The 14,738-nt window shown below is 42.4% G+C and overlaps 1 protein-coding gene across 2 annotated transcripts in view; it reads left to right on the top strand.

Annotated features, from left to right (window-relative positions):
- Positions 1-6,949: 6,949 nt before the first annotated feature.
- Positions 6,950-14,738, top strand: part of LOC120018406 (galaxin-like) — a 53,161-nt gene continuing 45,372 nt past the window's right edge. The window contains exons 1-3 of one of the 2 annotated variants that reach the window (XM_038961587.1): positions 6,950-7,027; positions 7,124-7,156; positions 8,261-8,318. In XM_038961587.1, the coding sequence (XP_038817515.1) occupies positions 8,276-8,318 (43 nt within the window). In that variant the 5' untranslated portion in view covers positions 6,950-7,027; positions 7,124-7,156; positions 8,261-8,275. The remainder of the gene's footprint in view (positions 7,028-7,123; positions 7,157-8,260; positions 8,319-14,738) is intronic. The other variant, XM_038961586.1, reaches the window with a different exon arrangement.

Genomic DNA, 14,738 nt, shown 5'->3' with positions numbered 1-14,738 from the left:
CAACCCCGATGTGGAAATGCAATACCCAAGGAAGGAGACGTCCTGTTGGAAGAACAAGCATTTCTCAGCCTTGACGTACAGGTCATGCTCCAACAGTCGCCCAAGTACCTTGCGCACCAGAGACACATGCGCGGCGCGTGTAGCGGAATAGACCAGAATATCATCGATGTAAACCACCACACCCTGACCGTGCAGGTCCCTGAGAATCTCGTCTACAAAAGATTGGAAGACTGCTGGAGCATTCTTCAACCCGTACGGCATGACGAGGTACTCATAATGGCCGGATGTGGTACTAAACGCTGTCTTCCACTCATCTCCCTTCCAGATACGCACCAAGTTATATGCACTCCTGAGATCCAGTTTTGTGAAAAACCTTGCTCCGTGAAATGACTCAATCGCCGTGGCAATGAGAGGTAGCGGGTAACTATACCCCACCGTGATGGAATTTAGACCTCTATAGTCAATGCACGGACGCAGACCTCCCTCCTTCTTCTTCACAAAAAAGAAACTCGAGGAGGCAGGTGAGATGGAGGGCCGAATGTACCCCTGCCCCAGAGATTCAGATATGTATGTCTCCATAGCCACCGTTTCCTCCTGGGACAGGGGATACACGTGACTCCTGGAAGTGCAGCGCCTACCAGGAGATTTATCGCACAATCCCCTCGTCAATGAGGTGGTAATTGGGTCGCCTTCTTTTTACAGAAGGCGATAGCCAAATCGGCATATTCTGAGGGAATGCGCACGGTGGAGACTTGGTCTGGACTTTCCACCGTTGTAGCACCGATGGAAATTCCTACACACCTGCCTGAGCACTCCTCCAACCACCCCTGTAGAGCCCTCTGTTGCCACGAAATCCTGGGGTTGTGACGGGCCAACCAGGGGATCCCCAACACCACCGGAAACGCAGGAGAATCAATGAGGAAGAGACTAATTCTCTCCTCATGACCCTCCTGCGTGACCATACCCAGTGGAGCCGTGGCCTCCCTGACTAGCCCTGACCCTAATGGTCGGCTATCTAAGGCGTGCACTGGGAAGGGTTTGTCAAGCTGAACAAGGGGGATCCCTAACCTGTGCGCTAAACCGCGGTCAATAAAATTCCCCGCCGCGCCTGAATCTACTAGCGCCTTATGCCGGGAAAGAGGGGAAAATTCAGGAAAAACAATCCATACATACATGTGACCAACAGGGGGCTCTGGGTGAGCCTGGTGCCGACTCACCTGAAGTGTCCGAGCAGTGCTCGGCCTGGCGTCTCGACTCCCTGGAGGACCCCCCCAGCACAGGTCAGCAGTGTGCCCTCTGCGACCACAGCTGGCACAGGAAAGGCCCCCTCCTCCGGTCGCCCTCGCTGCAGCACCTCCTAGCTCCATGGGTGTTGGAGTGGTGGAGCTGGGGGATGGAACTGACAGAGCCCGATCTGGACGTCCGCGGGTCGCCAGCAAGTTGTCCAACCGAATGGACATGTCGATCAACTGGTCCAAGGAGAGGGTGGTGTCTCTACAGGCCAGCTCCCTACGGACGTCCTCACGCAAAGTACACCTATAGTGATCGATCAAGGCCCTGTCGTTCCATCCCGCACCAGCGGCCAAGGTCCGGAACTCTAGAGCAAAGTCCTGAGCACTCCTCTTCTCCTGCCTCAGATGGAACAGCCGTTCACCCGCCGCTCGACCCTCAGGTGGGTGATCGAACACGGCCCGAAAGCGGCGGGTGAACTCTGGGTAGTGGTCCCTCGCCGAATCAGGATCGTTCCATACCGCGTTGGCCCACTCCAGGGCTTTACCTGAGAGACAGGAGACGAGGGCGTTCACGCTCTCACCTCCCGAAGGAGCCGGACGAACGGTCTCCAGGTATAGGTCCATCTGGAGTAAGAACCCCTGGCACCCGGCCGCCGTCCCATCGTACTCCCTCGGGAGGGCGAGTCGAATCCCACTGTGCTCAGGCAATGAAGGAGAGGGTAGTGGTACTGGTTGGGGTGTGGCTGATAAAGGTGTGGGAAGGCCACCTCTCTCCCATCTCTCCATCGTCGCCATCACCTGATCCATTGCGTTCCCCAGCCGGTGTAACACTGCCGTGTGGTGTTGAACTCGCTCCTCCACGGACCCTGGGAGTGAGTCTGCTCCTGCTGACTCCATATTTTTGGTGCGGGATTCTGTGATAAGGTGCGTCTCGGTGAGAGGTGTAGGAGTCAGGCGCAGGAGAGCAGGGATTTCTGAGAAGCGTGTTTAATATATAATTATATATACATAGTCCACCAATACAAAATTGGCACAGACGAAAATCCAAAACTACGCTCTCGAAGGAACAGAAACTCGTGCAAACACACGGAGGAACAACCACAGTTCCGACACTACATACAAGTGCCTAAATAGTGAAAACAATACAGAAACTCGTGCCAAACGCATGGAGGAACAAACTCAGTTCCGAAAATAAACTACACGTGCGTAATAACGAAAACAAGAAACATCAAAGATAATCGAGCGCAAAATACACACAAGCTTAATCCCGCACGAAATAAGGCAGGTAACAGGTGCCCTATATACACACAGAAATAAACGCAATTGAAACCAGGTGTGAAAAGGAACACAGACACAACAACCAGAAAAGGAAAAAGGGATCGTGGCGGCTAGTAAACCGGCGACGCCGAGCGTCGAGCGCCACCCGAACAGGGAGAGGAGTTACCTTCGGTAGAAGTCATGACAGCATAATCCTCTTTGCCTCTCCTGTTGAATGATGGAAACACCCCCAGTAATCTGAAGAACAAGTTTCCATCCCCTACTTTATATTTTTTATAAAGTCATTACACCTCCCCCAACCCCCTTGCCCTAAACCGGGTTTGTATCTTATTTCCAACCCTACCCCTTAACACTTTCCCCTAAACCGGGATTGTACCCTCTACCCAACCCCTCCTTCTCTATTTTATTTTATTATTTTCTTTACTTTACTTCTTTCTTTTTTTTAATTATCCATTAAAGTTTGTTTAAATCAAATCAAGTTGAGGAAGAAAAAATTATAATTCCACTACCCCCCGTTGTACCTTGCCAAACATGACCTCCACCAGACAGATACGTGGAGAAGAGGGATAGAAGAGGGCACGAAACTCCGAGTTGTACCTACCAATCCCAAAGTTCATATTTCTTTCTTGTGTTTATCTGTTCAGATTTTTGTTCACTGGATATACTGTATGGCAATATTCTTAAACGTGAGGCGCAAGAGGACAGTTGGCAATAGAAGACGTTATTGGTTACTAACTAACTTGGTTAGGTAAATGTTAGGTAAATGTCCTTAAGTCTTCTAAATAAAAGTGAGCGCTTCTAGCTAACTTTAACGACGTTCTCTTTTTATTGGTAGATGATTTTATTATTTTCCTGGCTTTTGAAATGGCACCGTTACTACGAGAGATGATGCTGTCATAGAGCATATGATCTGTAGAATGACTAGGCCTGTTAATCGAGCTAAAGAAGCATTTATGGCCTTTGTGATTTATTTTTGTTGGTATAGATTTGTTTTGATTGTTTTACTTTGCATATGCAATCATTAAGTTTTATTTAGATTTGACTCAACATTTTGGTTTTGTTTCTTTTATTTCTTCAGATTTGGTTTGGGGTTTTTCTTTGAGGTTTTCTGTTTAGATTGTAGAAGCTACAGACACCAGACTGCTAATATGATGATACTACAGTATGACACTACTCACCGCACTCCCATTGAGATATTACAGGAGGTTTGAATGGTCAACATAAGGTTTAGTTAGACTCCAAGATGGTCTGAAGGCCAAGAGGATGCAGTCTCCAGTATAAAACACCTCAGACGTTGGCCTTATTTTCATTCAAACTTGTGTGAAACATGAGGCAGAGGGGCTTTCAAGGTTTCAAAGATGGGAGACCTCCAGTTGAGGTACTGAAACAGTATTGTTTCATGTTAATAGGATCTAGGAGTTACTGATGAAACCCATAAGGAGTCTTCTAATACAGGTACTGCAGGAGGCAGTTTGCTACTTATGGACCTTCTTTCATCTGCCTTGCAGCCAACAAACACACAGTCACCCTGATAAACTGTGCCATTTTTTTTTTTTTTGAAATGTGCAATAACCTAAAAGCTTGGGTAAAAAAAAAAAGCTAAACCCAGGCATATTCAAGTGATGTTTTCAGACTTAAAATAAGAGGACTCTGTAATCGGGAAGAAGACTGGCAGTTGGTTTGACATCAAGCGAATATTCCTACATCTGTTTTTATCATATCTTGGTTGTGCACTTTTCATCACCAAGGCCTTTTCTTTGTAGGTTTGAGAATCTGTTGTGAGAGAAAATAACTGACTACAACAGCACCACAAGATCAGACAACTGGCTTTAGTTAGTTTCCTGCTGCAGCAGATCTAGGAACAGTTTACCCTTACACAGTCCTAACCTTCACCATAATGGGTGACACTTGTTTTAGAAAATTAGGGCCTTGTCTCCTGGACTTACAATAGAGATTCTCCATTGAGCATGATTTTATGTCCAGGGGTAGGCTTCATCTGGGTTCTGGGAACAGCCTAGAAACCAGACTGTATAATTATCTCTTTTAAAAGTATTGTGATCTCTGTCTTCAGATCTGTAAAGCCTTACTAGTTTCCACATGTGGACAAAAAATACCGCTCCTGTCACAGGGATATCCTCTATATAAGCCTCAAGTTAGTCACTATTGTTTTTAAGGAGAACATTGAAATATCTCACGGAACAGTCCTGATCAGAGTGCATGCAATAAAAGTGCATCTTAAATTTTTAAAAAAAAAATAGGCCTGTTAATCATAATGCTCATTGACTGGACATTCCAAATGACCATGGCAATTATGCATCACAATAGTAATATTCATTTTGCAATATGCAGCAATCCACTCACAGTACCTATTAACTGGCTGCTCTGATTATTGTCTGGGGGGCCCATGTGTAAAATATTCAACAGATGTTATGACACCCTGCTCTGTTTCACCCAACTCTTAAACTAATCCTCAAATCCCTTCAAATAATGCTGCCAAATAAACACAAGGCCTAAAACATAGGAAGGAAACGTGAGCTTGTAGAGAAACAAGAGAGGAGGAAATTAAGCCAACTTCCACACTTGGTTGTGTGGAAGTTGGCTTAATTACACTATCCCATCTGGTTTGCACTTAGTGGGACTATCATTTGTTTTTCAACAGGACAATGACCCAACACACCTCCAGGCTGTGTAAGGGCTATTTGACCAAGAAGGAGAGCGATGGAGTGACCTGGCCTCCACAATAACCCGACCTCAACCCAATTGAGATGGTTTGGGATGAGTTGGACCACAGAATGAAGGAATAGCAGCCAACAAGTGGTCAGCATATCTGGGAACTCCTTCAAGACGGTTGGAAAAGCATTCCAAGTGAAGCTGTATTACTTATAGAAAAATATAGAAAAACCAGGCACAAGAACTCTATTGAGTGGAGGCCACATCCAAGACTATTAATATCTAAGTCGCAAGATGTGAGTCTTTGATTAGCTCAATACAGCTTGATTTGGCTCATTTGGTTCGGCTCAGTAGTGTGAAAGTCCTTGAGTACAGGAAGCAACATACATTATTGGGTGTTTACGTAAGAACCTTATCTCTTTTAGATGATGCAATTTTATCTAAATGTGTTTTTGGCAAAAGGTCCAGGGTGGGTTGCATAGTAATTCCCCTAAAATCCTTTTCTCATCAACTGTGGACACGTTCCTACTTTATGAGTTGCATTGCTTGGGACAAACAGTAGTGCGGAATAATTATGAATGTGGTTCCATTTGGAAATTACCAACTTTAATTGTATGCTCAGGTCAGTGGAGGCTGGTGGGAGGAGCTATAGGAGGACGGGCTCATTGTAATGGCTGGATTTGAATAAATGGAACGGTATCGGTAGTGTGGAATGGTGGTGTACGCACAACCTGTGGTGGTTACTGAGTAGCCCCACAGATGAGTAAAGCTGAAATTGCCCTATTATTGACCTAGTCTCATTAATCAAAGAATAGCCCTCTCAGCCTCTGGTCCCCTGGTCCTCCTCACATTTTCCTGCCATTCTTCCTTTTTCCTTTTAAAATGTATACGCCGATGACGTGGATGTCGATTAAGGCAGCCCTCCACACCTCTCTGATTCAGAGGGGTGGGGTTAAATGCGGAAGACACATTTCAGTTGAATGCATTCAGTTGAACAACTGACTAGTATCCCTCTTTCCCTTACCCAGTTCCCCCTGACCCCTACTTCTCAGTCTCTAGTTTCTATGCTGCAATAATCTATGTGACGGGGGGCTAGGGTCAGTCTGTCCTTTCTGGTGTAATTATCCTGTCTTATCTGGTGTCCTGTGTGACAGTGTTGTAGTACTCGGAACCGGTCTCGAGACCACATATTGACTGTCTCAGTCTTGTCTTGGTGAAATTTTGTCTGTGAACCTGAGTCGTGTGAAGTCGTGGGGGGAGATGTTGCACGAGCACAAGAAAGTTTTAGTTTTGTCTGAGTTCAATCAGTAGCACACATCATCCCAATTTCTCATTGTGTGTGTGTGTGTGTGTGTGTGTGTGTGTGTGTGTGTGTGTGTGTGTGTGTGTGTGTGTGTGTGGTTTTGTGGTTTTCGTGGTGTGTAAATGATTTTAGAACTAGAAGACAATCTTTGTACCCTTTTGTACAGCTTTCATGAAAATATGAACAAAGGCGATGTTTCACTTTTTCTAATGTTGGGGTCACTCTTGGAAAAGTCATCAAATTTTAAGTTGAGAAAATATCATTTAGGGGGTTTTCTCTGCTGTTAAACATAGTGGCGGGTCATTTTTGACCCTTAAGACAACACAAGGGTTAACGCAATGATGTGTAATGATGGGCACCCTTGAGCGCCAGGGAGTGGGAGCGGCAGGCATGACAAGGGAGGGGGCGCGGGAGCAGGCGTGAAAAGGGAGGCAGAGCGGGAGCAGGCGTGACAAGGGAGGGGAGGGTACATATTAGTCTTTCATTGTAGAGTGAGAGTGCTTTATGGTAAGAGTCAACATGACCACTCCACTACTGATGTTTGGTATGTGACCATTCCTATCAATCTCTGCACATTCGCTAGAATTTGTCTGTACAATCTCTGGACTTTTCTTAACATTTGTTTGTTTCATTTGTGCAGTTCTTCTGGCTCTACCCTGCTACAGCGCACCTGGTAAGTGGAAAGCACTATCGTGTCCTGCGTCTGTTTGTATGAATAAAATGGGGCCAGCTGTTGAGAAGTGTAGGGCTGTGTGGGCTACTACTCTGCCTCCCAGGTTGATGCGTGTACGGTATGTCGTAATGTGGGCTCCTCTTCTTTTACAGTAAGCAATAGCAAAATCGATTGGGAATTATTTCTCTGTGGCTTGGACTTGAGAGTTTGTGCATCATGTACCTTACTTCCTTGATATGCCTGCTGAAAACAAATCTCAACCAGGAATGCATAGATTTTGGTTTAAAATCACAGAGTTCTGCCTGTTTATGGATATCTCTACAATCTAGATGATACATTTGTGAGATCAGTTGAATCATCATTACCGTAAACAGAATGGCCTTCTCGGGCATAGTGGCTGTGTGGTTTCATAGAGCTCTGTGATGTTTTACCACTAACTACTAAGCAAAGCCAGTTCAGGCAGGAAGGTCAGATGAAATCAAATTCTTCCAACCTCATTTTTGTGGTCTATTTAAGTTGACAATTTCTGCTCACACATTCTCTTCTCCTGCATGGCTGTTGCGATAGGCTTTTCTTGCTGCTTAATGTTGCTGCTGTAACATATCTGCCACCCCGCTATGCATTGTTTGTTTCCCACCAGCCCTGCCTCCATCTGTTTGGTTCTGCTTTTTTCCCATGTCAGATTTGGTATGTATCTCGCTCACTGCCTGACGTTGATCAATAAGGGTAATAATTGACTCATTGCTCGAACAATGAGCTCTCCTGAAGGAGTTTGACGCCAAGATCAAATGCACTGTAATCTATTTTGTAATACATGGTTAAAGGAATTGTGGGTTTAATTTCTGAATTGAAACAAGTAATGATTCAATTCTTAATTTGAAAAAAATTCTCAGCAACTGTCATTGACAATATTTTGCATAGGACATTTACATAGGACGTTTACATAGGACATTTACATAGGACGTTTACATAGGACATTTACATAGGACATTTACATAGGACATTTACATAGGACATTTTTCAGTTAGCGTTAGAGCTTCTCACAGAACACGTAGCCAGGACATTGTCTTAATGTGTGGATGTTCCTATTGTTCCATCTCACAGGGCAACTCAATCGTTATGGACTTCCAGTCTCTGCCCATAGTAGGGATTTCTATGTCAGGTGAGTATAGGGAGTATATAGTGAGTATATAATTCCCTCATCTGTGCTCTGTGTAGAAGTTGCCTAAAACGGACCTTAGATCAGTGTTAAGTGGGGTTATTTGTATTTTTGTTGAGCAAAACTTTGTGTGGTAGCTAGGCCTAGTACGTCTGGATGCCCCCTAAATGCATTTAAAACTGTTTTGAAAATGGGGGCTTGGTAACCCAAAAATAATACCAGGTGCTTGAAAAACATAGTGCAACGAACAGAGATGTCTGGACTTAGTCGAAAAAAACCTCCATAAATTACTAATGCTTGCCCCCATTGACTTGCGACTGTAGTATGGTGCTCCCATAGCAGGCATGGAGGTCTGTAGCCCCCCTAAATGCATTTATAACCGTTTTGAAAATGGGGGCTTGGTAACCTAAAAATAATACCAGGTGCCCGAAAAACATAGTGCAATGAACAGGACTTAGTCATTTTTTTTAACTTAGAAAAAAAACCTCCATAAATCACTAATGCCGGCTCCCATTGACTTGGGACCGTAGTGGGGTGCTCCCATAGCGGGTAGCATGGAGGTCTGGATGCCCTCTAAGTGCATTTAAAACCGCACTCAACTTAGCAGAAAAACTACGAAGCCAGCTATAGCCTATTGCCTGTTTTTGAGTCTTGTGGTAAACCATGGGGTGTGGGGTTGAGCGTGCAGAGATTAACACAGAGACAGGGAGGTTCTAGTCAGAAAACACGACTTTACTAGACAACAAAATAAACATAACAACAAAATAACTTAGGTTTGGCTCAGTCCTTCTTTTCAGATTCTGCTCCGTGTCTGTTTCTCGGTCTTCCCTCGCAGTGTGCCACGGTGCTCCCTTTATGTGGCGTGCACGGCTGGTTGGCACTCTCCCCTAATTAGCTCTACTTGGGGCCATCAGCGTCGGGGTGCCCAGCCCATGTACTCCCAGCAGAGGGAGCCAACGTCGCGGCACGTATCTCCCCTCTATCAGAAACCCTTGGGGTAGACCTCACGGGATACCCTTGGGGTAGACCGTCCCCCCCGTCCCCTCCACTGACCGGGAGGGAGGCGTGCTCAGGGCTAGGTTTGTGTCCCTCCTGGAGAAGGCATCCGCATTGTCTGTGGATGACAGAGCATCGCTGTAAGGACAGGAACCAGCGGGTCATTTGTGTCCTTACCTCTTGCCATCCACACAAGGGGGACATGGTCATTGATCAGGGTGAAGTTCCTCCCGAGGAGGTAATACTTGAGGGTGTCCAGTGCCCACATCACGGCGAGGCACTCCTCGACAATCGAGTACTTCTTCTCCCTAGGGAGGAGCTTCCTGCTGACATAGATGATGGGGTGCTCCTCGCCTTCCTGCTCTTGGGACAAGACGGCCCCTAACCCTGTGTCAGACGCGTCTGTCTGGACCAGGAGGTTTTTTGAGAAGTCCGGGGTGACGAGTACCGGGTGCAAACATAGCACGTCCTTCAGGGCCTGGAACGCCGCGTCTGTGTCCTCTGTCCATCGCGCTGTCTGGGGTAGGCGTGCCTTCGTTATGTCTGGGGAGGGGAGAAGCTATTGCGGCAAAGTTAGGTGCAAATTGACTGTAGTAGCCTGCTAACCCCAGGAACAACTTTTTTTTTTTTTTTTTTTTTTTTTTTTTTTTTTTTTTGGGGGGGTGGATCAGCTTAATATTGCGGAAAGAATGTTGCTTCCAATGTAATTGTCTGCATCATTTCCAATCCCCCATATTTTTTTGGGTAAATATATATATCCATTCACGTATGCATACATATACACATATATACATACACATACCTACATACTTTTTTAAAGAGTATACCTTTATTATTATTCCCCGCAAACCCTACCACCGATCCCCCAATTGGAGTAAACTGATAAACATTTCTGTTTTTACCTTCAATTTATACATCTTATACACATTTTACAGACACAGTCTACTTTATAATAGTTCTCTCTTGTTTGTTCTTAGTCCTTCCTCTATTTCTGTTGTCCATCCAGTTTGATTTCCACTTGTAACTGTGCTATTTCACAATAGCTCCGCACCTATACACATTTCACAGATCCCGTATGCCCTACATTGTTTATCTTGTTATTAGTCCCACCCTTCAGCTCCACTCAACCTTTCCCATCTATCTTCCAACATCATCCATTTCGGATTTTTATTTGCCATATATTTTTCAACTGTGCTGTGATGCTTCACAAAAGATTTGAATCTTCCTATTCTCATAGCTTCCACGGATTGTAAATTAAAAATAAACATTTTTGCTAAAATAATTATTATATTATTGATTGATTGACTATGGCTTTTCAAATCCCCCAGTATTGCTATCTGTAGCGTTAGTTCTACGCAAATGTTGCAATTCTTCAACCATTCCTGGACCTGTGACCAAAAACGAGCTACATGCGGACAATACCAAAATAAATGGTCTAATGACTCTGCCTCCTCACAGCAGAATCTACAGAGCTGGGAAGATTGTATCCCCCATATATATAACATTCTATTAGTTGCAAGAATTTTGTACAATAATTTAAATTGAAAAATTCGAAGTTTTGAATCCGGCGTTGTTTTGCGTATCAATTCATACACCATGTGCCATGGAATGGGTACATCGAAAATCTCTTCCCAACTATTTTGCAATTTATATGGCACAGCTGTAAGTTTTTTGGTCCTTAAATGAAATTGGTATATGTTTTTATTTATCACACTTTTCTTTAACCATTTATGTTCTTTAATATAAGGCCGACATACAAGTTCCTTACTTTTATCCCCTTCCACCTGCCTCTTCCATTTTTGTGGTAATGCTGCAATTAATTGGTTGTAATTTTGGGTAGAGCAGACATTTCCATATGTCTGTGTTAGCTGCATGTGTGACATTACTCCACCAGTCCTATTTATGATATCATTCACAAAAATTATACCTTTTTTAAACATTTCTTCGATAAATACAGTTTTTTTATCAATTACTATATTTGAATTTAACCACAAGATTTGTTGTACTATTTGTTCCGTCCTTTCAGGTGGATTAAACTGAAATTGCAACCAACTTTCTAAGGCTTGCTTAAAAAATAAAGATATTTTGGAGATTATTTCCTTTTCAAGCAACCGAAAGTGAGCAGGTGTAATCTGAATAAAGGGAAAAAGGCCCTTCTTGAACATAGGATGAGACATTCGTACCAATCTACTAGAGAACCAGTTTGGATTTAAGTATAACTTTTGTATGACTGATGCCTTTAGTGAGAGGTCTAATGCTTTAATATTTAATAATTTCTGCCCTCCGAATTCATATTCGTTATATAAATAGGCCCTTTTAATTTTATCTGGCTTGCCGTTCCAAATAAAATGGAATATTTTTGTTCATATAATTTAAAAAGCAGGTCACTAGGTGTAGGCAAAACCATAAGCAAATAGGTAAACTGTGATATGATTAAAGAGTTAATCAGGGTGATTTTCCCACAAATAGACAGGTATTTTCCTTTCCATGGTAGCAAGATCTTATCTATTTTTGCTAACTTTCTATAAAAATTTATTGGAGTGAGATCATTTCTTTCTTTTGGGATTTGTATACCGAGTATGTCCATATCACCGTCAGACCATTTAATTGGTAAACTACATGGCAATGTAAAATGTGTATTTTTTAGTGATCCAATACGTAATATGGTACATTTATCATAATTTGGTTTTAATCCAGAGAGGATAGCAAATGTATCTAGATCCTCTAAGAGGCCGTGGAGAGATTCTAGTTGTGGTTTTAAAAGAAAACATGAATCATCAGCGTACAATGACACCTTAGTTTTTAGGCCCTGGATTTCTAATCCCTTAATATTAATGTTTGATCTAATTTTAACAGCTAACATTTCGATGGCAATAATAAATAGATATGCCGATAGTGGACAACCTTGTTTTACTCCTCTAGATAGTTTAAAACTTTCTGAGATGTAGCCATTATTTACTATTTTACACCTAGGGTTACTATACATAATTTTTACCCATTTTATAAGAGATTCCCCAAAATTGAAATATTCTAGGCATTTATATATAAACTCCAGTCGTACTTTATCAAAAGCCTTTTCAAAATCAGCTATGAAAACCAGGCCTGGTGTCCCCGATATTTCATAGTGTTCTATTGTTTCCAGTACTTGCCTTATATTATCTCCAATGTATCGTCCATGTAAAAAACCTGTCTGATTAGGATGAATAATATCTGACAAAACTTTTTTTATTCTATGCGCCAAGCATTTTGCTAGGATTTTTGCATCACAACACTGAAGTGTAAGAGGTCTCCAATTTTTTAAATGGACTGGATCTTTATATATACCACTTCGGTCCTGTTTCAGTAATAATGATATCACACCTTCTTGTTGCGTGTCTGATAATCTATCATTTATATAGGAGTGGTTAAAACAAGCTAATAATGGTCCTTTGAGTATATCAAAAAAATGTTTGTATACTTCCACTGGTATGCCATCCAGTCCTGGAGTTTTCCCATCCTTAAAGGCCCCAGTTGCATCAAGTAGTTCCTCCTCTGTAATTAGGCCTTCACATGAGTCTTTCTGTACAGATGTTAATTTTACATTATTATTAGGGAAAAAATCCATACAATTAGTTTCAGTTAGTGGAGATGGAGGAGCCTGAAACGAAAATATATTCTTAAAGTACTTTACTTCCTCTTTCAAAATATCATTTGGTGAATCATGCGTGACTCCATCATTTGTAACAAGTTTTAATACGTTTTTTTTGGTAGCATTTCTATATTGAAGATTGAAAAAGAATTTGGTGCATTTTTCCCCATATTCCATCCAGTTCGCTTTATTTTTGTAATATATTACACTGGATCTTTCTTGAATAAGTTCCTCCATTTCTTTTTGTTTTTCCTCTAACTTATTCTGTGCCTCTATGGTACCGTTTTTATTGTTATCTAACTGTACTGTTAGTCCTTCAATTTCCTTTGTTAATATGGACTCTTTTGATCGAAATTGCTTTTGTTTTATAGATGAGTACTGAATTGCATGGCCTCTAAAGCCACACTTAAAAGTGTCCCATACAATATGGGGATCTGCTGTACCTATGTTATGTCTAAAAAAGTCAGTTATAAATTCTTCTGTCCTAGTTCTAAACAATTTATCATCTAGTAGGCTTTGATTAAATTTCCAATATCCTCGCCCACGTGGAAATTCTGTAAGAGTAATATATATGCCAATTATGTGATGGTCCGACCGCATTCTGTCCCCTATCAAACACTTTTTAACTTTTGGTGCCAGAGAGAATGATATAAGAAAGTAGTCAAGGCGACTAGCTTGATTAAGCCTCCGCCATGTATATCTCACTAGGTCAGGGTATTTAAGTCTCCATATATCCACTAATTCCAATATATCCATGACATTCCTGATTTCCTTAAGTGCCTGAGGGTGATAGTTTGTAGTGTGATTTCCTTTCCGGTCCATAGAGGTATTTAAGACCGTATTAAAATCTCCCACTATAATAATAGAGTCTAGTGTTGCTTGTAGAGTTGATACATTCTTATATATATTGTCAAAGAAGCTTGGATCATCATTATTCGGACCGTATAGGTTAATAAGCCATATATGTTTATTGTCCAATAACATATTTAAAATAATCCATCTACCTTGAGGATCTGTTTGGACAAGTTGCACATTTGGATCAAAGTTATTATTAATTAAAACCATCACCCCTTTTGAATTTCTTTGCCCATGGGAGAAATATATTTCGCCCCCCCAGTTCTTTTTCCACAAAACTTCATCTAAAACTGTCGAATGGGTTTCCTGTAAACAGTAGATATTATAATCCTTCTCTTTTAGCCAGGTAAATACTGATCGTCTTTTCTTATTATCTGCTAAGCCATTACAATTGTAACTGGCTATACTTATTTCACCACTTACCATAATGAGACACACCTTTCAATTATTTTTATCAAAATATATGTTTGTAAACGTCCTATTAAAAAGTAACATAATGATTGAGTGTCTATATAGTTGTACCATGACATTTGCATCTCCACTAAGCAAACCTCCAATTGGTCCCCACTATTCCACCCGCCAAAAGCCCCCATCTCGAGTTGGGTTGTCATCCCAATGACCGGCAGACCACCCCCGACCCCCCGCATCGCACAGCCCCGGACCGACTGGGATCCATCCTTCGAAAAGTGCACACAGCGCCATCCACCGAACCGAAGCAGATCCATTGCCAAATGCATTTCCATCGCCCTCACCTCTATTTTTATTACATATTGCTGTGAATCATCCTCTATAGTCCCTAACATCTTTTACTTCTTCCTTCGCAACAGTTGTGGGATACACACATACACCCACACACATTCAGCCCTTACCCCCAAACAACCATAAGCTCACCCTCTCAACAATTGCACCATCCCAGAGCCCAACTCAAGATGGATCATGATTTA

Source organism: Salvelinus namaycush, chromosome 23 (assembly GCF_016432855.1).
Source record: "Salvelinus namaycush isolate Seneca chromosome 23, SaNama_1.0, whole genome shotgun sequence".
Lineage (NCBI taxonomy): Eukaryota > Metazoa > Chordata > Actinopteri > Salmoniformes > Salmonidae > Salvelinus > Salvelinus namaycush.
This window is presented reverse-complemented; position numbering and strand designations above follow the sequence as displayed.